At 49.3% G+C, this 23,386-nt stretch overlaps 5 protein-coding genes across 5 annotated transcripts; 2 read left to right on the top strand and 3 right to left on the bottom strand.

The window, feature by feature from the left end:
• Nucleotides 1-32: 32 nt before the first annotated feature.
• On the bottom strand, nt 33-2,865 carry CNK03180 (hypothetical protein). The gene is made up of 3 exons (XM_567911.1): nt 2,694-2,865; nt 2,397-2,531; nt 33-2,340 (listed from the first exon to the last, which is right to left on the bottom strand). The coding sequence occupies exons 2-3, from the start codon at nt 2,476-2,478 to the stop codon at nt 500-502; spliced, it is 1,923 nt and encodes a 640-aa protein (XP_567911.1). The 5' UTR covers nt 2,479-2,531; nt 2,694-2,865; the 3' UTR covers nt 33-499.
• A 1,064-nt stretch (nt 2,866-3,929) lies between these two features.
• Nucleotides 3,930-5,533, top strand: CNK03170 (transaldolase, putative). The gene is made up of 7 exons (XM_567910.2): nt 3,930-4,026; nt 4,161-4,250; nt 4,355-4,429; nt 4,496-4,759; nt 4,815-4,902; nt 4,956-5,044; nt 5,107-5,533. The coding sequence occupies exons 1-7, from the start codon at nt 3,998-4,000 to the stop codon at nt 5,441-5,443; spliced, it is 972 nt and encodes a 323-aa protein (XP_567910.1). The 5' UTR covers nt 3,930-3,997; the 3' UTR covers nt 5,444-5,533.
• Nucleotides 5,534-5,947: 414 nt separating this feature from the next.
• Nucleotides 5,948-11,751, bottom strand: CNK03160 (cAMP-independent regulatory protein, putative). The gene is made up of 9 exons (XM_024658109.1): nt 11,326-11,751; nt 10,561-10,646; nt 10,407-10,487; nt 9,428-9,498; nt 9,272-9,324; nt 8,215-8,638; nt 7,831-8,157; nt 7,574-7,776; nt 5,948-7,524 (listed from the first exon to the last, which is right to left on the bottom strand). Exons 6-9 carry the CDS (start codon nt 8,470-8,472, stop codon nt 6,429-6,431), a joined length of 1,884 nt encoding a protein of 627 aa, XP_024513795.1. The 5' UTR covers nt 8,473-8,638; nt 9,272-9,324; nt 9,428-9,498; nt 10,407-10,487; nt 10,561-10,646; nt 11,326-11,751; the 3' UTR covers nt 5,948-6,428.
• A 6,664-nt stretch (nt 11,752-18,415) lies between these two features.
• Nucleotides 18,416-21,087, bottom strand: CNK03150 (hypothetical protein). The gene is made up of 6 exons (XM_024658108.1): nt 20,378-21,087; nt 20,302-20,326; nt 20,218-20,248; nt 19,570-20,081; nt 19,315-19,511; nt 18,416-19,255 (listed from the first exon to the last, which is right to left on the bottom strand). The coding sequence occupies exons 1-6, from the start codon at nt 21,016-21,018 to the stop codon at nt 18,634-18,636; spliced, it is 2,028 nt and encodes a 675-aa protein (XP_024513794.1). The 5' UTR covers nt 21,019-21,087; the 3' UTR covers nt 18,416-18,633.
• Nucleotides 21,088-21,549: 462 nt separating this feature from the next.
• On the top strand, nt 21,550-23,339 carry CNK03140 (Sulfide:quinone oxidoreductase, mitochondrial precursor, putative; the record flags this gene model as incomplete). Its single annotated transcript, XM_567904.1, has 4 exons — nt 21,550-21,682; nt 21,739-22,053; nt 22,107-22,914; nt 22,986-23,339. 4 exons carry the CDS (start codon nt 21,550-21,552, stop codon nt 23,104-23,106), a joined length of 1,377 nt encoding a protein of 458 aa, XP_567904.1. The 3' UTR covers nt 23,107-23,339.
• Nucleotides 23,340-23,386: the final 47 nt, after the last annotated feature.

The following is a 23,386-nucleotide window of genomic DNA, read 5'->3' as shown; positions in this document are numbered from 1 at the left end:
AAAAATCAAATATTTTCCATCCCATATTCATAGGTTGCTCAATCCAAGCAAGCTTGAAAAAATTACCTTATTCAACTAAAAAAAAAAAAAAACTATACTCAAACCCTTTACGATAAGAAGATCTCAAACTTATAGAAATGGTTTAACGCCAGCGACGAGAGAAGAAAAGTAGTTATTCGAGAAGGGAGAAAAGACATAAAGAGCGGACGAGCGATATTTTTTTGATACCCACGCTTCAAAGGGTAATAACTATAAGTACTGAAAACAAAAAAATCGATAAGACTGGTTCGTATTGTTATAAAGAGTATTCCACAGAGTAAAAAAGTCCGTCTCGCTTTGATTTTTTTTTTTTTTGGCTTTTGGTTTTTGGTTTTCGTAAGGCCATTCGAAAAAAAAGAAAATGAAAAAAATACCATTGGTGGATACAGTTGACTCTCCTCCTCACTCATTCACATGTCCACACCTTCTCACTCAACGCAACACAGTGCGCGGAAAAGCTCTACTTGCTCTCTTCCTCACTGTACTTGCTAGCGTCGCTCGCCCCACTCGCCCTAGTAGTCGCAGGAGGTCCAGGCTTAGGAAGGGCATTCACCACATCCGCACTGACTGTGCCAGAGTTCAAATGAACATAGCTCCTCATCTCCACTGGAGGGCCCATCGTGGGTACTTCCCCTTGCTCAGGGTTAGCGCTGGCACCAGGAGAAAAGCCAGAAGTGTTGCTGGAAGAGGCGGATTTTTTGGAAAAGAAGGGGATTTTCATGGCAGAGTTTGAACGTGACGGGTTCGGGGGCAAGCTGTTGTTGTTGGTAGGGGACATGGCGTTGGCGCGCTGAGCAGCGTACATGGCGAGTGCTTGATCAGGGTCTTGACCGGCGGGAATGGGGGACGGAAGGGGCATCGCCATAGGCTCGGGGTCTTGGAGGGATTCAACGGCATCAGCGTCATAGGCGGCTTCAAAGTTGGGTGATGGAGAAGCTTGCGACATCATGGATCGTCGGTGGAGGACCATGTTCTCCATATCTCGAAGCTCGTCAACACTTCCACGAGCGGAAGCGGCAGACCTAAAGTCATCACCAGACAAAGCAGATGCGACAGACTGACGCTTGTTGTCCCGACCGCCGCCCAAAGACAACAAACTCCTTCGTCCAGTTCGCTGGCCTTGCGAAACGCGCCTCATATCAGCCTCGGCGAAACCAAGAGGGCCATCTTGCTGAGAAGGAGAGACGCTGATGTGCTCTTCTTCATCGTCAACAGCTGAGCCGGTGGCGTAGGCAGCGGACCTTCGATTGGTAGAGACCGCGAGGTCGTTGGCAGACTTGGAAGCGCCGGGAAGACGGAAGAGGGAGGAAGAAGATACGTTGGGACGAATGTCACCGCCAAAGGACGCACGGGACACACGGTCGGGACGGGCTTGGTCGGCGAATGAGATACGGGGCTGACGGACCTGACCATCAGACATGACAACAGAACTTCGACCAGCAGCAGAGAGGTTATCGACAGACTTGGAACGAAGGCTAGACATCTCGGGGTGCGTATCCGGACGGAAGTGCATGGCGCTACCAGCACCGGCACCAGCCATGTTATTCTCGACCGCGTATACGGAGGATGTAGGACGAGGGTTACCACCGTAAGAGGACATGCTGGGGCGGGTACCCATGGAGAGACGTCCGCCCATGGAAGGTCGTCCAAGGACGGAAGGAGGCTTCTCTCCTGGTATGGCGCCTTTCTCCCATTCAAGGTTGGAGTGGGTGGACAGAGCCTGAGACCATCGCTTCCTCTTCTCTGCTTCGCGCATACGCCAGAATCGAACAGCAACGGCGATTATAATGGCAACGACGATAATAGGAACGACGACAGCGGCGGCAATGGCTCCCTTGGAGATATTGTTTTTGTCGCCACCGTTTGTGCCAGATACATCCTGGAAGACGGCGTCTCTACTCTCAGTAGCGGCAGCAGCGGCGGTTGAAGTGATGACTTGACCATTGGAAGTAGTAGTTTGGAACATGGCAGAAGCGGCATAGTCGACGGTGAAAACAGGACCAGCAAGATAGGAAGTATCCCACGAGTCGGCGCCGTGGTCAAGGATGTTCAACTGGAGAGAAGCAGTGGTGGTGTCGTTCCACCATTTAGGCTGGAGTTGGACAGTGTATTCACCAGCTGAAAAGTCGATGTCTGACCAAGCTTTAATGAGACCGGCAGACTCGTAAAGGTAGAGATCAACAGTGGAAGTGGCAACATCGCATGCAGTGTTCCATTTGAAGGTGACGGGGTCGGTGGCGTCGATGACAGAGCTGGAGTTGGGGAAGAGGTAGAGGTCACCAGCCGCGAGGTCACAAGAAGCTGTTTCTAAAAGTTAGAGAATCGGCGGAAATAATGTGCCACGTCGCGACACTCACCTCGCTCCTGGACAGCCCTCTTGACAATGCTTTGGTGGGGTGCGCCTGCTAGGCCAACACGGCCGATAGGAGGAAGAGTCATTGTCGGATGAAAAGATGATGGGGGACAGTGGTTGAATGGGGAAAGAATGTGTCCTGAGGATGGGACGTCGGGAGGAGAGAACGACAGTGATCAGCGAGCTGTTCTGCCAGAGAACTGTATGGACACTAGAGTCACAGTCTAACGGGGATGGAATGCAAAAAGGATCCAGTCAAGTGGATGATGCGTGATGGTGGTGGTCAAAGCTGTGCACTTACAGTGTATGTTGTTGTATCTGAGAGAAAAGCTGCTTACGAGGTCCCGGGGATTAGGAAGGGACGAATATCAGTGCGGGGCCGGGCGAGAGGCTGGAAAGGAACGTGGGGGTCGGAGGCGCAGACGTGTATAGGAGAGGAAGGAAGAAAGGATGGGCAAACTATAGTATAGATTATTATGCGTGCAAAGGAAGGAGGAGAATGGCAGGGAGAGAAGACGTGCCCACAACCAACGCCTGCCAAACACAAAGCGTATCTCAGGGCAAACCTACGTTCCTCGAGTCTTTGTTTGTCCGTTTTCTAGCGCGACCTTTGACTTCATATCTGCTCTCGTGCATGTTTTGCCGCAAGCATCCAATTTAATTGCCTCTGGTGCATCCATGCATGTCTCACTTCTCGCCACTCTCGATGCATGCAATCATATCTTCAAGACGACCGGTCCATCGCCACAGTTTCTATTCCGACCTACTGTTTCCCTCACGTCCCGAGCGCCTCTTCAACCAAGGGGTGTTTGGGATCGGGACAAAAAATTACAAAAATTAATACCCCCGACCACTCGGCATTTCGAGGTGTGGCAGTTTTTGCACGTTCAACCATCGGCGAGCAGCATCCTCTCTGAAAAAAGGTTGGCATGTAAGTGACCATGCACACAAAACCTGTTGTATTTGTACTGCTCCAGATGTGACATTGAACAGTGCATCGCCGTCCACCGCTGCTCCCGCTTTGCAAAGAAAGATGTATCGGATATTTCACCCATGGACCAATAGGCAGTTGCCGTTTATTATCCGCCTGTCGGAACACGAATCAAGAGGATCTGACGAATTATCCCCAACACATTATTCCCAATTTCCCTCTTTCTCTGCATAGGCGCAGGAAAAATCAGCAAGCAAACCATTGATGTCGTACTCCTTATACAACGACGCGTTCGCCACCGTTTGCCACCTTGCTATTTTTTATGGATAGAGAACGCAGGCAGGCTATCCAGACAGCTACTCATTACTGAGGATGATGCATGCATTGTGTAAGATGACACGCCAATCTCGAATTTCGCCTAAAAATAAAAGCAATAAAAAATAGACGAGCGAGCGAGCGAGAGAGCCAACCCCCAAAGCCGCATCAGGGACCGACTGCCACACGTTCGGGGCTTCGGACCGCGACGTCATCCGCTTGAGGTCCGTCCCCCGCCTCTCTGCCACCCTCCCCCAAGTTACATTCCATCTCATCGTTCTCTGTCTTTCTTCTACATCTTTTCCATCTTCTCTTTTCCTAACCAAAAAAAAACCAAACAACCACACATCTAGATCAAAATGCCCACTTCTCTTGAAGCTCTCAAGGCGTGAGTCTTTTCTTTTCACTTCCAGCTCCAAGTACAGTACGCTGACACGTTTTATCTCATTCTTCGCCGCTTTGCCATTGGTGTTCGATCGGGTACTCTTATCTTGCTACGTTTGAATCTTTATATACGTACAGCTCTGGCACCACCGTTGTCGCCGACACTGGTGACTTTTCTTCCATCGACGAGTTCAAGCCCCAGGATGCCACCACCAACCCTTCCCTCATGTGCGTTTCTTTTCATCTCCGTATCTCGGCTCGTTTTCGGGCCGGCCGTTGAGATGGTCGATTCTCACTTTGAAAAGTACTTGCTGATAACTGTATGCCTGTAGCCTTGCCGCCGTCAAGATGCCCGCTTACGCTAAGCTCCTCGAGCCTGCTATCAAGTACGCCAAGTCTAAGGGCGGGTAAGTCTTTTTCTCTGCATCAATTCACAAGTTAGTATCAATATCTAACATTTTGCCACCGATTAGTGACATTGAGGTCCAGTCCGAGAACGCCATGGACCGACTCCTCGTCGAGTTCGGTACTGAGATCTTGAAGATCATCCCCGGTCGAGTTTCCACCGAGGTTGACGCCAAGTTCTCTTTCGACACCCAGGCCACTATCAACAAGGCCCACCAGATTATTGCTCTTTACAAGGAGCAGGGTATTGACAAGAACCGAGTCTTGATCAAGATCGCCTCCACTTACGAGGGTATCCTTGCTGCCAAGCAGCTCGAATCTGAGGGTATCCAGTGAGTTGCATTTGCCCCTTTGGGTTTGAATGAAACATGGCTGATAATTGAATAGCTGTAACCTCACCCTCCTCTTCGGTTTCGGCCAGGCCGTTGCTTGTGCCGAGGCTGGTGTCACCCTTATCTCTCCCTTCGTCGGCCGAGTAAGTTACCTTATCTCCCAGTTTGCCAGAGCCCCTTCTGATCATCGATATAGATCCTTGACTGGTACAAGAAGGCCAACCCCGACACCACTTACACTGCCGAGACTGACCCCGGAGTTCAGTCCGTCCAGAAGATCTACAAGTGAGTCCGCGCCTCTTATACCAGTCATATTTATGTTTTCCTTTACTAAATTCCTTTGCCAGCTACTACAAGCAACACGGCTACAAGACCATCGTCATGGGTGCTTCTTTCCGAAACACTGGCGAAATTGCCGCTCTTGCCGGTTGCGACTTCCTCACCATCTCCCCCAAGCTCCTCGATGAGCTCAACAAGTCTCAGGACGACCTCCCCAAGAAGCTCGACGCTTCTTCCACTGGCGAGCCCATCCCCAAGACTTCCTACCTCGACGACGAGGCCAAGTTCCGATGGGCCCTTTTCGAAGATGTTATGGCGTTTGACAAGCTCCACGAGGGTATCCGAGGTTTCGCCAAGGACGGCGCTAGTTTGAAGCAGATGTTGATCGAGAAGCTCAAGGCTTAAGCAGTTTTTTGTTTTTGTTTTTAACGGAGAGCATGAGTGTGGTAGAGATGTATCCTTGTCCATGTGTCATATGATGTTCATCTTGGTTACGTTAAAACATGATAAACTGTATTTTAGTTCACAATTCAGAGTAGACCATTGGTACCCTATACATCATATATGATCATGCCACCCTGCGTCCAGGTTAGTCATGATCGATAATCGTAAGCAAGGTAAAGTTATCATGCTGAACCCCTCCCCTGCAGAACGAACGAGAGAGCTGGCCCGCAATCTTCAATACATTTAAGCTTACTTGGTAATAATGTAACAACTTGACGACGGAAACGGTGGGCAAACTAGGTAGACTCAAGCTAAGCTAACCTTCATTTGACCTCGTTAATATGAATTTGTGTCTCACAGCAGGGAGTATTGATGCTGCCCTTCAATGAGCTGTAGTAGTTGGTGTTACTACTATTTTGAACCGCTCGAGAGCTCAACAACGAGGTGTCTGATAAAGTACTATGATACTGTGCATATTACAGTAGTACATCCGATAACTGAGACAATTTCGTACGTTACCACCATGCTAATTTATGGTTTTCACAAGGTCAACATTTATTGGCAATAAGAGCCCGAGGGATTTCCTCCTCCAGTGTAAAAAAAACGCGGGAGCTCTTTCTATTCAATCTTGTCTTCGATATAAACCGATGTATGTGTGTCGACGGACGCGAAAAAAAGAGAGCACGGAAAAGTTATAATGCTAGTTTCAAGAGACAGGAATGAATAAAGGTGTTTGCCCAGTTAACGAACCTATGGAGGAAAAGGAAAGAGTAATTGCACAAGAAAATCATCGCAACAATATTGAAAGTGATTGCGAAAAGTTACATACATCATTGAAAGAAAAGCACATCACACTTTGACCCAAAATCTCCCGGAACAACCAGAAAAGGGGTTTACACCCTGTTCTCATCCCCCACCACCAGACTTGCTTCAATAACCAATGACATTAGGCGATAGCTCCGGCATTTTGCCTCCAATCTTCATGCCCCTGGTGGATCGCCGACGGCATTCCATAGCTAGGGGACGGCGTCCCACTCAGCTCCCATCCAGGTGCATGCGGGACATGACTCTGAGAAGCCCATGATCGGTGCTGCTGTTGCTGCTGGTGTTGTGAATGGATCAACTGTGGAGGCGCATGAACTTGAGAAGGTTGAGACTGCCCTTGCCCTTGATCCTGGCTCTGGCCTTGCTGCCCATCACTCGACCCGCTGCCTGCTGATGAAGGTGCTTCGTGCATGTGGCCATGTCCAGGTGGAGGAGGACCGAGAGGGATAGAAGGCGGTCCAGCGGCATAATCATGTCGCGCAGGCATAAAACGCGTATTTTGCGAAGGATGCATAGACTGCCAGGGGCCGTAGCCAGCTGAAGCATATGTGGGTGATGCCATCGGCGGTTCGATAGAAGAAGCATTCTCAGGGGGATAGAATGTGAATGTACCAGATCCCCCAGAAGGAGGACCGGTATAGTAAGGGGCAATGCTGGGCTTCACATCGTAGCTAGCTGGGTTGTTACCGTCAATAGGGTAGGAACTGTCTTGAGAGTCAGATCCAGATTGTCGGCGCTGGTGACCGTGTTGATATTGCATAGGCCCGGTTGAACCTCTGTTTCCCGGGCCCGCTGGTCCGCCACCATAAGGAGCGTACCGCCGGTTAGCTGAGCTACCAGGACGGATCGCCGACGTTGAACTTGTCACACTGCTAGAAGAGCTCTGTCGAACAAGTGGTGGGGCGTAGTGCATACCGTTAACTGATGGCGACTCGTAGAACCCTGATCCGGCGCTGCCGGGGCCCATGTACGATGACCCTTGAATGGAATGCGCGGGGGAAGGGAGAGGTATAGGCATAGGGACGCTCATTGGTCGATTGCGGGGGGATCCAATGCGGTGCATCTGTTGATGAGCTGGGATAGAGCCGGCATTGTAAGAAGGGACTTCGTAGTATTCGCTAGTTGTCGATGGAGGTTGTTGCTGCTGTTGATGAAAAGTCTGAAAAGAGTAATTGCTGGCGGGGGTATGAGGAGATTGGGGTTCTTCGGGCTCGCCTCTAAAAGTAGATTAGCGTCTGGCACGGCTGCATCGGTACGTTTACTTACCTGTATCGGGGGATGCCATCAGGACCAACCTCTACTTGCGGAGGAAACCTGAAGTTTTGCTTGTGCAAATATTCAGGGCTGATCTCCAGCGAAGCAAGTTCTGGGATGGATGAAGGTGTTCGAAGCTTGCCAGAGATGACATCATCGATCGCGTAATACGAAACAACGTGCTGGGCAAAGCCATTAACAGACACAGACATAGTCTATTGTTCACCAATCAGCTTATAATACAGTGTGCGAAGTACAACCGGACTCACCTTTTTAACCAAACCATTCTCTTTAAACTTGTAGCTGTTAGTCAAACTCCCCACAAGCTGCCTCTCCTTCAACCGATCAATCGAACCGCCACCCTCACTCGCACTCCTTGGCCTAGCCAATGCTCCCTGTCCCAAAGGTGGAGGGTCGACCATGCCGCTCGTAGTGTCGGATCCAATGTTGGTGCTTGAAACTTCTGACTGAGCATCGGATCTGGTAGAGCCAACAGACTTGCTGAGAGCCGATGAGGTGTTCTGGGGAGATGTTTGAGTGGTTGGGGAGCCAGAATTCTTGGCGTTAGCAGAACGCTTGTCGGTTTCGCGGTACACCTGAATGACATTTAACGATGAGTTCTATATTGAAAAGGAATGCGAAAGCGGACTCACAAGGAAGTTGTTCAAGATTCTACTTGGACTCCAAACCAACCCATCTGTCCATCGCTTGATACCACTCTCGTGCTCGTCAAACACAAATACTGCTCCCGACTGGACCATCGCTCGCTCCCGCTCTATCAATCTCCTCGTGACTCGAGGGATCATCCCTCGCCTAGCAGCCTCAAACACAAGTAACGCGTCAAAAGTGGTCTCGATGTAACCCCGGAAGGGAGGGTCGAGGTTGCATGGTGGGCTGGGTGGAGCGGACATGCTGAAAGGAATATGTCGGAAAGGATAGCTGTGACAAAGTAATTGAGGACTAACGCTTGATGAGAAATTGAAGAAGAGAAGCAAAGTGATCTGCGGTTGATCTCAAAAGACGGATGCGGAATCGTCTTTTCTTTAGAATAGGGGGAGTGAATGGGACAAAAAATATCTAAACCCTGTCAGCAATTCTGATAGTTGTCAAGTAAACATAAGCTGAGAGCCCGGCCCCAAAAAGAACAGCTAAGTAAGGGTAAGAAGGTGAAAGAAAAATTGTTGAGAACGGTTCGCAACAGAATGGTGACAACCGCGCCCTCTTACAAGGCCGCTCGCCATCTGACACGACATATTATAGCCTCAGATAGCCGTTGCCACCGGACCCAGTCGTCCGTACACAACGCGCTCTTTGCACTTGCAAACAACGCCTCCCTCAATAGCACGTGCAGATAACCGAAGGCGAACAACGGGCGCAAAGAGCCCGAGGCGGCAAGGGTGGAAAAAAAAAAAGGAAAGAACCGCGTATCCGCGGCTGAGATGCAGGATGCGATAAAACCCGGCACTTTCCAAACCCGGCACTTTCAGGGACTTTCCCCATAAAGTTCAAAGTTTGATTTTCGATTCCAGCAAATATCCTATCAAGATTTTCGCGGCCATATTTGGACGCACTCAGAGATAGTCGACCGAGAACTAGAGAACGAAAATAAACATAGGGATGGAACCACACAAATATTGTTGGCGGGACACGAGGAACAAGCTCTTGAATGGTGACTGACAGCTGCAAAGGGAGAAAGTCACAAGCACTCACCTCTTATTGTGCGGGAAAAAAAATCTACACAGGTTCTTAATGTAACGTTCTGTCTAAGAACGATACCATACGAGATGAAAAAAAAATGAAACAAAGACAAATCAGCTGGACGCTGTGGAGTGGTGGCCAAAAGAACGATCGAAGTTAAAGACTTACCTATTACAATCCGCAACTGTCTCGTTATTATAAAGCTTCCCGTTGAAGTAGCTGCTCGCTCTTTGTCCGAGCTGAGGCAGCAACATGTCAGCTTCATTGTCCCAATTATATGCAAATAAAATCAGTCAGAAGAAAAAAAACCAGATCGATTATAGAAAAAGAAGGATCTCAAATGTCACCGTGCGCCGTCGAATACCAGGCGCTGGTAACTGAAATGCGGCTTGACGCCCATAGATCTCTATTACGAGAATATAACGTACAGATCGTGGGACGTGTATAGCACAAGGAGCCACAGACGCAATAGGAAAGATGAAAAGAAATCTAGCCTATAATGATAAGAAGATAGGAAGGAGAAGCTCAAGATAAAAAAAAGGCCGGACGATGTACATCGAGATCAATTCTGCACGTATGTGCTATTGATGGCCAACGACGTATGCGCGCGGTAAAGTGGTCGGCCCAGGCTGCAGACAAGCCGGTACCAACGTGATTGATCCTTGCTGTTCCCATCGTAACCTGCTCTTGACCCCAAAGCTCTCAAAAAATCAATTGTCGCCGACACTTCCAAAGTCATGCGCTCCAGATTCAACACCGAGGCTGCGCGCAGAGCGTAGGAAAGGAGAAACTTCTCAGCTTTTTGCTCGAAGACTATATCATAACTAACGAAGTACGCAGGCATTGGATGATCGAGCCGATTGCCGGTCTTGGTGGACCTAACTGTGGCCCTAGTCTTCATAGGTCAGACCATAATGGCAACCCATCCGCGCGCCGGCTTCCAGTTGCAGCTGAGCACCAAGCTTCTCTACAACAAACACGCGTCCACGCGCCTTGACATTGCGGGGACGATGCTGACATTCTCTCAGCTGACCCACAACTCCTCAACATGAATCGGCACGCTTGGACCACTTTCATATCATCAAAACGAAACACAAGAGCGGGAAAACGCGCGCAGATAGAGATGGATGCAGTGACCTGTACTCACGATCGAGATATACGAGGCCCCGAAAACCTCGCACACCGGTCAAAACGTTTCCTTCAAGGTGTCCTATACAACAAAGGATGTCTGGTACCCCGTTAGCATACTGTGCACTTCCAAATAGAACTGAATTAGACAATAAGCAGTGCCATTCACGTACTGCTCTCTGTCTCTAGGTCTGGATTACGATCTTCGCAGATCACAGATTCGATGTACACAATTTTCTTTACGTAGAATGTAGCACAACTAGCTAGTCGATGTCAATCAGTTACACTCTTTACAGAAATATACAGGGATAAGGATAGATAAAACGAAAAGAACACCACGGGACAGTCGCCAGCTGTGCTGGCCAATTCACCCATCCAGTCCTCTTTGCAGCATCTCTATCGGCAACTTCCTGCTAAACGCCACGCAACAATGCTATCCCTTCCAACTCATCACGCCGACAAGCTAGTAAGGTAAGTGCCTACAACAGTATAATGGAGGTCAGGTCTTAGGCTTGAGCGCCGCCGCCCAAACCGACCACATAAAGAGGCCGATAAAGGAGAAGAACGGCGAGGGGCAGGTTGAAATCCATGCTTTTGCTTCCCACAGCATAAAAGGAGGGACAGGCAGAAAGGATGGAAGGGGATATAAAAGGAAGAATAAACACGCCCAAGCATCCAACTGGAAGAAGCTTCCAGGAACGTCTTCGAGAGAGCTCCGTGATAAGAGAATAATAATTTTCAAATTCCGGTATCTATCTCAACGATATGGCCGCAATTCGTGGGGTAGAAATGGCGCCCTCTCTATGCTGAGTGACCCCAGCCCTCCTTCGGGTTTCTGCCAATGCCATAATAATTGACAAGCAGAAGAACCAGCGAACACAATCCACATGCCATGACACAGTCAAAGGAATGGATAAATAGAGTCTTGAATTACGTACCTGACTTCTTCGCCAATTAAGTTGTTCGCACCACTAATCCTTGCTCACAATGTTAACAAATGACTGATACAGGGACTGCGGAGACGAGAGGACGGTATGGGAACGTTGGGAGGAGAATGAAGAATTAGATGCGACCAGCGACGAGTATGAGGTCGTAGAAGCTTGGATGGGAGGTTACTGCTTGTGCAAGGCAGCCGAAGTGGGGATCCCGTTGCTATTTGAAGTTGATGGATGACGGATATTGTGAACTGGTGTCGATAACTTGTATCCTTGGAATGAGTCGCACTAGGCCGAACTCGACGTGATAAAGGGCGAATAAGGATGAAATGGGGGACCGGATATATTGTCTGCCAGGTGTTGCGCCTAGTAGATCAACAGAATAGCACAGGCCAGATGATGATGATTATGAAATACGTTGTATATAGGAGATTAAACTGGAAATTTATTAATTACAACTGCGAGAAATGAGATTGTCGAAATACAGTCGTCTTCCTCAGATCCGGAACCTTCAAATCCGGACATTGGGCAGATCCGGAACCCTTCTGGGTGCATTCAGGTTGTCTGCCACCGTACAGACAGTTGAGATCCGGACATTTGGGCAGATCCGGATCCGGAACCTCTTGGGGGGCCAACTTCCGGATCTCAAGTCCATAGGTTTTTGGAAGGCCCATAGAGTCACCGGGAGCCTATTATCAATAGGCGCGCAACTGAGTTCCTCTGAAGGTCGGAATGCATTCTATAAAATAATTTCTGACGCGTAGCTGTCTGCCGTCCCATCTGTCTACAGTTTCTATAATCATCTTCTAATAACTGGCATGCACACTGAGTGAGTCTGACCCGTCTGACCATAGATATGTTGTGACGCAACCAGTAAAAGCCCCATTACGTAATTAAATTATCGTTGTCCCGATCCAAACCTCCTCGAGAACCGGAGAATCGAGATCCGGAACCCCCAAACCGTTGCACGGTGATGTTCCGGATCTGAGGAAGACGACTGTAGAAGAGTGATTCTGTTGGGGTATGCCGTCGCTGGCCGATGCGCTGGAAGGTTGGTACAAAACGAACGTCCTGATTACGACACTTGAACGCTAAGATGAAGCTAGATTTCCTATTTTCTCCTTGGCTCCAGGAATCGGCCAAAAAGGGTGGAGGGCCGAATATGGAGGTACAAATTTCAGGGTCGGATAAGTGTCTGCCAACCAGCATCCTTACATCAGATATCAAAAAGCAAGAACTAGTCAGCTAGGTAGAACGTAGGTTAAACAGGCAGAGAGATAACTTGGCATCATATTACCATCCATTGCAAATTTCGCTCGTCACCATGGCTTACATTGAGTGCTAATAAGCCATAATCAGTCCTTTTTCTGTCTTCTATCTCCTGCGTGCCTCCTTTCCCCCACCTGCTGTTATTCCCTCCTTCCCCACCATGATCATCACATGGCTTTCTACAACCGGCTCAAGAAGGAAGCAGCTACTGGCCGCTTATTATTAGTATCCACCTTCAAAGACGACAATTCTCGACAATTCAGGTCGGTGTTCCGTGTGTGTTCCGCTGTTCCGTCCAACATTCTGCACCTAACACCCAGGCCATCTACTTTTACCACTTCACTTCGGGCCCACCTGCCCACTCCACTCGCTGCCACTCCGCATTTCAGGTCCCATTGTTAAGGACTATAGAACGCCCGCCCTGAGTAGCAGACCCTTTCTCATTTATCTCCACCGTTCCTGTTTTCTTGCAGCGGCAGCCGGTGTTCCTCTCTGTCCTTTTTCGAGATTCGTGATTTGGTTCTCAGAGCTGGGCGCACAGTTACGTTCCTGACTCCTGAGTCTTTGCTCGTCTTTCGTCATGGGTACTGGCGCATACTGGCCCCCGGCACCTGACCGCTTACTGCCAACGCTTTGTATTTTCTTACTCGGCTTGCAGTCAAGGAAAGGAGCTTTCCAAGTACATCGCTTCGTCGAAACTTGTAGAAGCTGTTGCAACTGAATCGAAATTTCTAGCTATGTGAACCCTTCTCTTCGCCACATAGTACGCATATCACGTCTCCCACATGCAAGCAACGGGAGATGCGGCATAGCGCCCTCGCCCGACGCCGGCGCTTCTTTGATATTGGGCAACTCTACGCGATCGGGCGGTTTCGCGTTTCTTACCATTCTCGTTTTTCTTCGTCGTTAACCCATGTGTTATTGCTTTTTTCGTTTCATTCCCATTTTTCTCCTCTTCTTTCTTTCTTGGCCAGACTTCATCCAGTCGGATCCGCTTTACTTTTGCTGACTATCTCACAACTCATAACTTGCTCCAAACAACGGCGCTTATTGTGTCGTTCGGTACCCGTCCACGCGTCAACCATCGCTTGTTTGCGTTGTCAAAGTCATCACATACTGACTGGGTAAGAAAAAGAGACTGAAAAAGTCCAGAAGCCAGAGAGATACTATGCAGTATGTATTTGTACTGTGAAGATCCTAACCTCTTCCTACTTCCTTCCTCTCTTCTCTTTGCTCTTCGCCTCCAGCCTTCATCAAGATGCCGTCGTCGGGTTTATTAACAGTCTTTTGCAGTTTTCCCTGCTTATCCTCCTTGACCTACATGTCATGTATCTCACTGTCGGAGACGAGCTTTCTACAAAGCACGATGCTGCACTCTACCACTGTATCCTGTCCAGATGCATCAATAGTAGGGTCCCAACATTAAAAGATAGAATGTTTGCGGCGGAAAGGAAGCAAGTTGAAGGAAGGGAGACAGACCACATAGAGAGCATGGCTGGATTGTATAAAAATCTCTCCATACGCTTTCAAAGATCTCCCATATAAGGATCAATTCTCATATGTATTAGACGTATATATCTCAACTCTTACTACATACGTTTACCGATCTTATTTAAATTACCTACGCCACCGACTACTACCTGCCTCATCACCCCACCTTAAGGGATGCAACACGAAGTGGTGAGGATTTTCTCTATTCTCTATTCGAGCTCGCCGAAGAAGACACAGTGGGGCCCGCAATTGGGGATGGGGAAAGGGGACGCGGGCAAGACGAGCAAGATCGAGGGGTGAAAGAAGATGTACAGGCGAAAATGCTAAGAGCCGCTCGTGATACGCCGCTTAGTTGGCGGCTGGGTGACAGACTCACAGGTACGGGTTACGACTCGCCGCTTGCGGCATCGTTGTCTTCATTTTTTTTATTTCCAGCAGAATACTCCTCTGATTTCGGGTTAAATAAAGCCTCTGCAACCTATGCTTCCTTCTATCTTCTACCATTTCTCCTGACTTACAACGATTTATTGCAAATACGACGCCATCATTCCTTGTTCTATCCCTTACCGTCTACCCATTGCACGCTGTGTTGTAGCTTCGATGGCATCTCCGAATAACAGAAAAACCTGATATGCCGGAGCAGTCTTCACAAAAAAGAAGGTCGCACAACAGCTTGATTATGCGGCGTCAACAACTGACTTCCTTTTCACGTGCATATATAACATCTTCGCATTCATTCATCAGCTTGGAAGATCGACGCATCACCAAATATTGTTTGCCAAAAACCAATGAATCGCCCAGGAACATCGTGGTTCTAACATTCTGTCGACCGCTGCGGCTCACACCTTCGTTACGACCATCGCAACAATCTGTCGTCCTCTATCAACTAGTACGAAGTGGCATTTACTTAATTAGGCTCGACACAAGCCTCTCGACGGACATTGGCTCGTCTCCGACGAGGCACGAAGTTCCATGTGTCGAGCCTAGCATTTACTGGGGTCTGACACCACACGGCACATTTCATGATTGGTGATAAAAAACGTAGTCGTACAACAGAGTGCGAATTCGAACTTCATCATCCCATCGTGGTGGTGGTGCGAGATGCGCTGCGCTATGATGGCTTACTCGAGTGATAGATCTGTATCACACCCACAAGATCTTCATACATGTGAAGGCTTAATAATCCTTTTTTCTTTCAGGGGCGGATTTGTAATTGTCGTCTTCATGAAGAAAGACGACTAGTGAGCGAGAGAGATGGTGCCGTCCAAGCTCCAAACATACATACGTAATACCTCATCACCTGTGCGTTCTTCTTTGTAGCGAACGACGGTGATTTACAGCAACAATAATAATATAAAAATTTGTTGGGATTATTTGGTTGGTATGTATGCTCTCGGACAGCAATCATGGGTCAAGAGGCATAATCACGTGGTCAATACGCTGGCGGCAGGCGACAAGCAGGGTGCAGGGCGATAATACTTGTCATACGTACTGTACAAGGAAATATGAAGCCGTTGGCATGCAGCAAACAAGGTCATCGTCGTACGCAATTGCGACGTTTAATACCATTCAGGCATACATTTTAATTAGTCTTTAATTGTTACTAACGATGTTTCTGATTGGCGCTAAATAATTGCTGCTTTGGCTAATAAAGTGCATAATCTGCCTTTATCCCACTCTTTTGTCTTTGAGTATGAAGCCTGGATAAGCCTTAATAATGACCTCTCTTCTCCGCGTAACACCTCCTTCGGCGACCGTCGATCGTCGACGTCATACCACCCGGAATCGTTCTTGGAGCCTTTGTCTTCGGTGGGTGCTCTCCTCCATTTTTACTGCACTGTTTTTGAAACGAAAGCGCTCAAAGAATGTAGCCACCAGTGAGCTTCAATTTTGTGAGTCATCGAGTAACGAGATCTACTATTTTCCACTAGTGTTTGGATACTGGACACATGATGGTGGCGAGTGGTGAGAAAAGCATTGGGCACATTGCACTTGAAGGTCGGAGGACCCTGACTACTGCTGCCACTACTATTAATTGTATTACCGGACCCATGCCCATGTACTATGCTGAATTGATATTTTTGGGGTCTCTCTGGCATTGTCAATGGCAATAGACCCCACTCATAAGTGAGAATGCACGTCGGTATCGCAGGCACCACTTGTGCTGCCGCAATCTTGTGATAGAAAAGTACAAGGAGTGCCACCAGCCACAACACAAATTCGAATTCGAAGAAGACAAAGCGCATGGCAGAAGGCGATCAACCGCACACCACACACACCCGTATCTCGTCGACTGACTGACTGGACGAGCACCTGTTGATCTAGGGCTAGACCGTGCCAAGAAGATTGTAGGCTGTATAGCAAATCTTCGCCTCCCTGTCTCCTGTCACTTGCTCACATTTAACGATAAGGCACAGACTGATTAACTTGCATGGCGGCATTCAGCAAATCTGTCCTTACTTCGATTGTTGTATGTACGTTTGATGAGTTAGGAGGAGGTTTGCATTTACAACAACGTCTTCCGTCCGCTATGAGAATAAGTACTACGTAATGTCTTTGTTGTCAAACTGGAGCCTGAAGAATCATTTGCATACAGATCAATGATGAATGCTGTGTACAAATTATTACGGAAGGTCGATAATAATAGGACGGAGATAACTGAATGATGATAGTACGTCGTGGCTGCTCTCGTGAGTTACGCGGCACTGGCGGCTGGCGGTTTGTCTATTCTGGTAACGAGAACCCCCTTCGCTCTGAACATGTATGGTGCTTGATCGACCACGATCACCACTTGTTGGGAGTGAAAGAGCGCAGTAATGAAGCCGGCTCATGCATGAGACGGCAGATCGACAGAGTTTAGAGCTGCGGCAACATGACAACGGTATCTTCATTCATTCGTTCTGCACATGATATTCCGCAATACTTGGCATGGTACGACAGAGGATGGAATGCCACATTACTTTGGTTGACCGAGCAGATCAGATTTTCATCTTCTCAGTCGTCAGCTTTCTCAACTCTCAACCTCCTCGTTGCGTCTCCTCGGACGAGATAAGTTGAACAATAAAAACGCCGATCTCTGATCTCTGATATGCGGCGATAATAACGTACAATCACTTGTCTCCGTCTCCGTCCGTTGCCCAATCTTCGGTCGTGAGTAGCCGCAGGTCCCCTTTTTTTTCTAACCCCCTCGAGATCTAAGATCGTCGATCGACGACGGTCAACCAAGTCGTATGACGCATGCCATGCAACTTGACCAGATCATGCATGAAGCACGAGGCACCAAGCAGACGGCCATCATCTATCGCCACGTATTACAAGATGCAACACGCTTCATGCTGCCCAGATCAATGGTCATGCGGCCGGCAAATGGACGAAGCCGAGAAAAGTGAAGAAGAAGACGGGAGAACAACAGAAGGCAGAACGAAGGAAAGAGGAAAACGGCATGATCTTCTTCGGATACGAGAAGCCTGATTGAGCAGTCGGCGATTAACCCGGGATTAGATGATAGCACGCAGCCAATAGCGATCAGTAATAGGAAACGATGAATTAATGGAATAGGCGGCCGTTGAACGGTTCTGTTATATTTTATATGATGTGCTAAGTACATATAATAAATACTTCTTCCCTCCTTATGAATTTCCCCAACCTTAAACGCAGCAGGGAACACATGAATAATTCGCCCCAGTGATTATTATGACGACTACAGGTGACTGATGATTGATGGCTACAGACCGCCGATCGACTGGCTGTTCGCAGATCATCGGTGAACGGATTACCTATGGCCAAGGAATGAAGGACCGAACGGGTGTGTAATAAAAGGTAGGGTGACTCACGACAACCAACGACAACTTAAAATCAAGAAGTCAACTCTCTTCGTCACTCTGTTCATGTTTTCACCTCTCATTTTATGTTATTAAAAAGTGGACAAACATGAAATCTGAATTTTAAAGAGCAGAAGATAACCATCATCATACTTGACCACCATGATGACCTTAATCGTGGCTACGATCTTCTTTCAGGGCTTGATAAGATAGCTCCCATGAAACAGAAATTCTTCGTTTCTACGCCTACCAACTCACGCCTTACCTTGACCCCGTCTGTCTCGTCTACTTCTTTGAATTAGCACACGCTCTTATTATCTGCCGACTGACCTGCTTTTCAACTCTTGAAAAAGGCGGGGGTGGGCGTGAAGAGACCCATCGACGAGAAGAAAGAACATATGCTCGCCGTGGGATGATGTCCTGTACGTCGGACTGCTGTACATATACGGCCATAAATTATTTAACTTCCCATCGTTCGACAACCTGTATCCTTTGTAAGATCATACATATTACGGCACTTAAATAACAGAAAATGATACAGATAATGGTCAAAAACGTTACGATTACAACAAGTTTTACAAGACTATACTGAATACACACAATGAAGCGCACTGATGATTGATGACGATGGAAATGTCCATAGAAAGGAGGGAAGGTGAAGAAAGAGGGAAGGAAAGCAAAAAAAGGGCAAGAAAAATGTCCAGTTGCCCGGCAACAGAACTGAGCCAGTTCAGGAAGGAGAAGAACCAGAGCCAGAAGAAGGACCACCAACAACACCCTCCCGAACCTCGACCGCGTCCTCCATCCCACTGCTCTCCTTGTTCCCACCAGACCCAGCGAATAAGGCACCGAGGAAAGAATTCCTCACGGAACCACTCCTCCGCTTTCTCGCCTTGGGATAAGACTCCCTCTCCCCAATGGATCGGCGCTCGCCCGCCTCTTTTCGCTTGGCAGCAGCCGCAAGGCCAGCAGGAGAGACAGGACAGACCATTTTCTCGGGAACGAGGTCGCCAGAGACGGAGGGGTACTCCCTAATCCACAACTCCAGCATCCCCACTACCGTCCCCTGGCCTGACGTCTCTACCTCCTTACCCTTGACGCTCTCCTCCGGGGCCTTGCCCGCGGCCACAAGCATCGCCAAAGGGAGCTTCTTGCCAGACTCAAGACACATACCGGCGTCCTCAAGCGGGTCAGGGCCGGAGATGAGGGTGGGGGCGACGACGATGGCCAAGTTGAGGGCGTTCATCTTGGTGGAATCCTCGAATGCGGTCAGGCGGTGGAGGACATAGGTCAAGTAATGTAGAATGAGGATGTGGGAGGGAGGGAGGAGGGGGAAGAGGCGTTCCTTGATGCTGAATGGAAGTTTGGTTAGTGTGTGCAAAAACCCAAAGACAAACAAGAGATGACTTACTCCCCAGGCTCTACGATGGAACGGATCACGTCGTAGAGTTCGGATCGGAGGATAGGAGAAGCAAGCTCGGCTAGGAACTTGCAGAGAATCTTGGGGGGCAACAGAGGATCCGCGTGGGCGAGCTGGAACCAAGAGGGGTTCCCCTGATCTTCAAGAGGGAGCGAGAGTAAGGCGACAAGGAGCTCCAAGTGGCGTGACTAAAACGAAGTCAGTGTTTTAAACTCCAACATACCGTATACAGGAAGAAAAACTTACGTTGGAAGCCCTCCTGAAGATCCCTTCGGTGGAAATTCCCGCACTCAGGATCACTCTACTCAAGGTGAGCAAGAGAGGAGGGACCTTACCTCCGCATTCGTCCACCAAGGCGGTCAAGTCCCGTTTCCAGTACCCCTCACTCGCAACGACCCTGCGGCGCTCAGCAGAGTCGTTGAAGCTAGTACGGGAGAGGCCGACGTAAGACGCCGCCGTACTAACCACTGAGGAGAGGGCCTGAAGCCCCCAAAGTGAGGAGCTTTGACTACTAGAAGACCGGTTAAACATTGGTCTCGAGACTTCTCCTAACGGGACTTGAGAAAGGGTGAGGGCGAACGAGAGGAGGTCGGGATCGCCTTTGAGGGCTTGGGATTCGGCTTCGAGCACCGGGAGAGTGATGTCGATGCCTTTGAGTGTGACCCCGTACTCATAGTAGAGCGCCAACAGGGACGGGACGGGGTAGAGCTTGGAGTAGGATTTAGGCGAAAGCAAAGGTACTATGAATGGGAGGAGAGCTAGGTGATAACGTTAGTGAAGTACTTAACAAGAGGTGTAATGAGGAATGGAGCCATATCCCACAAGCTTTAACTTGCTGGAAGTTGCTTCGGATTCGGGACACATGAAGTAGGGGCAGCGGAAGTATCAACTTACAACGAGTGAAATAGGATGGATGGATAATGTACTACATGGGACACAAATCAATCAGGGCTTTGCGGAATAAGGCAAATTACGAACAAGTCGTTTGACATTCTTTCGATACCTGAGGCAAAAGTCAACCAACGACGAGAATTCGACGGCCTTTTATACGTACTTGCGGGGGAGACGCTTCCACTTCCAGATCCACCATGCTACTCCAGGCAGCTTACGTGCTTCTGCCTTGTATTTGTCATCGAATGCCATCTTTTCTTCTGGCGATCTTTCCGCCGAAAGGATAATCAAAACGTATCCGCCCTCGCCCTCTTCGCCAACCCACGGCTCCAGTCTCCGCAGCACGATTTGGAAAAGCTCGTCATTGCTGAGCGTTTGCGGGGCAGAAGGGACATGGGCAAGGGAGACTATCAAAATGTTGTGCGGGACCGGTGGGGGATGGACGGTGAGTGTCGGATAGAGGATGGATGAGGTATCGACGGACTGGGCGCAAAGGAGGCTCTTGGTCCTGGATCCAGTGGAAAGGGCGGAATCGACACTTGCTCGACGGGAGGACCGGGAGGAAAGATCGTCTTTGGGCCTGGACTCCGTGGTCCAGAGACCACCGAGGCTTCTGCGCCAGACCTCCTTACCGCCTCTTGCGACGAGACCCATTATGCCGGCGGTTTCTTTGTCGGTATCGCTGGACGAAAGGGGCGGTGCTGGTAGCGGCGGCCGTTGGGACAGTTTTGCAAGGTGTGGAAGATGGAAAACGGTGGCTGTGGTATTTATTGGCAAGGCTGGCGGGGCTTTGGGCTGGTCCATGGTGGGCAGCGGGGTTGAAATACACAGACTGGTTGACTCGATCGCACTACCGCAGGTGACAGTTGATGCTGATGGAGCGATAAATTAACTATATCCACCGCCGACGCCACAACAAAACCTATCTATTGACGCGCATCAACAAGGCCCAGGCCCATCACGGCTATACATTGATTGAACCTTATTAATCTACGTCTCCCTGTGGAGACGCGTCAACAATAAACGGACAGATTGTAGGCTCGCACAAGCCCCTCCACGGACATCGTTCGGCCTCCGACGAGGACGAGGTCCGCCCGAGGAGGGGTTGCCGGTTGCTTGTGTGTCGAGTCTAGACAGATTGCCTCTTAATGGGTGCCTCATGCCACGTGGCTTTGCTTCCGTCTTTCATCTCACCTGACGTGGCATTCAGAGCATGTGGAGGCGATTGCGTGCTCGGAGCTGAAAACTCTTCCCAAAAAAGTGTGTCCTTGTCTATCCGATCCCTGTTCCCTGCTGTTACATCTCGAAATGGTGGCGCGAAATAAACCGGGTTTTATGCATTTCATCTCCATCCTTACTCACACCTCCCCTACTAAAATGGTTGCTCTCCCCAAGTCTCTCCCTTCCCTCGCGCGTCTCGCCTCTACCTCTGCTGGCGGCAAGCACAAGGTCGTCGTTATTGGTGCCGGTACGTCGTGTTGCCCGTTTGGAAAGACCAATCATGCCAACTGAGTCCGATGCTAGGTGCCGCCGGTCTCTCCGCCGCTAACCAGGTGTACAACGCCTTCAAGGCCCAGGGCAAGACCCTCGCTGACGGGGACGTCGCTATCGTTGATGCCAACAGGAATCACGACTATCAGCCAGGATGGACTCTTGTCGGCTCTGGTCTTGCCAGCAAGGAGACTTACAGGCGACCCGTTTCTTCCCTCATCGGCAACCAGTTTGCCCACATCCCTCAGAACGCTGCCGGCTTTGAACCTGGAGCTAACCAGGTCGTCCTCGCAGACGGGAGCAAGATTGGCTACGACTACCTTATCGTCGGCGCTGGTCTCCAGATTAGTGAGTCTCTATAGTTCATGCCATGCTGCACGCAGAGTTAACTTGTGAAACAGACTGGGACAACATCAAGGGTCTCTCTGCTGCTCTCGCGGACTCTTCCAAGAGCAGGGTTTCTTCCATCTACTCTTATGAAACCGTCGACAAAACTTGGGACCTCATCCGTGACTTCAAGGGTGAGGGCGAAGCCATCTTCACCCAGCCCTTCGGTGTCATCAAATGTGCCGGCGCTCCCCAAAAAATCAACTACATGGCCGACTACTGGTGGAAGTCCCAGAACCAGAAAAACCACTCTACCTTCATCACCGGTATGCCCACCATGTTCTCCGTGCCCCATTACTCCAAGGCTCTCGACGCTCTCCGACAGGAGAAGGGTATTGATGCCTTGTTCAACACTAACCTCGTTGAGATCCGTCCCGAGAGCAAGACCGCTGTCTTCGAGGTCCTCGCTGGTGAGGAGAAGGGTAAGAAAATTGAGAAGGAATTTGGTCTCTTACATGCCGTCCCCCCTATGGGCCCTCTCAAGGCTATCAAGGAATCTCCTCTTGCCGATTCTGTTGGATGGGTCGACGTCGACCAGGGTACTCTCCAGCACAAAAAGTATGAGAACGTCTTCTCCCTCGGTGACTCTTCCTCTCTCCCTACCTCCAAGACTGCCGCGGCCATCACTGGCCAGTCCCCCGTCCTCACCCACAACCTCGTAACCTTGATGGAGACTGGCAAGATCGGTGACGCCATCTATGACGGTTACACTTCCTGCCCCCTCTTCACCGGCCGCGGATCTTTGCTCCTTGCCGAGTTCAAGTATGGTGCTGAGAGGAAGGAGACTTTCGGCAAGTTTGTCGACCAGTCTGTTCCTAACCGGTAAGTCCAAGTCTAATCCTGTCTATCATGTGACATATTTTTGAGTCAGTGCTTATAATGCCTCTTCATAGATTCTTCTATCATCTCACCAAGGACGTCATTCCCCGAGCCTACTTCTCCAAGATGCTCAAGGGCGAATGGTACGGTCCCCGATCTGTCTTCCCCCCTCAATACCTCCCTCAATCTCAGTAAAGAACCCGCCTCTCTTCCTTCCCTCATCTCCTTAACATTACTTCTATATAAAGCATCCATTCCGTTCGAGGATGGATCTAAAATGTTTTTATAAAAACGCTCAAAAGCCGGCTGAGGACGGCGTGAAAGGTTGTACATAGATATTTCAAGGGTCAAAAAAGGGAAGATGAAAGGGAAGCGAGACGGATGTGGTAGATTTTAGAAGGCGTGGTGTAGACAATCGTGGCGATGCATGCTTTTCTTTTTCTTGTTGCTCGTTTCGACTCGGCACTCACTGCAT

Source organism: Cryptococcus neoformans, assembly GCF_000091045.1.
Source record: "Cryptococcus neoformans var. neoformans JEC21 chromosome 11 sequence".
Lineage (NCBI taxonomy): Eukaryota > Fungi > Basidiomycota > Tremellomycetes > Tremellales > Cryptococcaceae > Cryptococcus > Cryptococcus deneoformans.
This window is presented reverse-complemented; position numbering and strand designations above follow the sequence as displayed.

Excerpts from the sequence above, each read along its gene's own strand:
- CNK03150 (XM_024658108.1), bottom strand. The coding sequence starts at position 21,018 with ATGGACCAGCCCAAAGCCCCGCCAGCCTTGCCAATAAATACCACAGCC. Across the intron at positions 20,249-20,301 it reads GAAAGAATGTCAAACGACTT|TACATTATCCATCCATCCTA; the intron begins GTTCGTAATTTG and ends TGTCCCATGTAG. Across the intron at positions 19,256-19,314 it reads TCCATCGTAGAGCCTGGGGA|CATCAAGGAACGCCTCTTCC; the intron begins GTAAGTCATCTC and ends ACTTCCATTCAG.
- CNK03170 (XM_567910.2), top strand. The coding sequence starts at position 3,998 with ATGCCCACTTCTCTTGAAGCTCTCAAGGC. Across the intron at positions 4,903-4,955 it reads TCTCTCCCTTCGTCGGCCGA|ATCCTTGACTGGTACAAGAA; the intron begins GTAAGTTACCTT and ends TCATCGATATAG. Across the intron at positions 5,045-5,106 it reads TCCGTCCAGAAGATCTACAA|CTACTACAAGCAACACGGCT; the intron begins GTGAGTCCGCGC and ends TTCCTTTGCCAG.
- CNK03180 (XM_567911.1), bottom strand. The coding sequence starts at position 2,478 with ATGACTCTTCCTCCTATCGGCCGTGTTGGCCTAGCAGGCGCACCCCAC. Across the intron at positions 2,341-2,396 it reads GAGGGCTGTCCAGGAGCGAG|CTTCTTGTGACCTCGCGGCT; the intron begins GTGAGTGTCGCG and ends TTTTAGAAACAG.
- CNK03160 (XM_024658109.1), bottom strand. The coding sequence starts at position 8,472 with ATGTCCGCTCCACCCAGCCCACCATGCAACCTCGACCCTCCCTTCCGG. Across the intron at positions 7,777-7,830 it reads AGAATGGTTTGGTTAAAAAG|ACTATGTCTGTGTCTGTTAA; the intron begins GTGAGTCCGGTT and ends GGTGAACAATAG. Across the intron at positions 7,525-7,573 it reads GATGGCATCCCCCGATACAG|AGGCGAGCCCGAAGAACCCC; the intron begins GTAAGTAAACGT and ends ATCTACTTTTAG.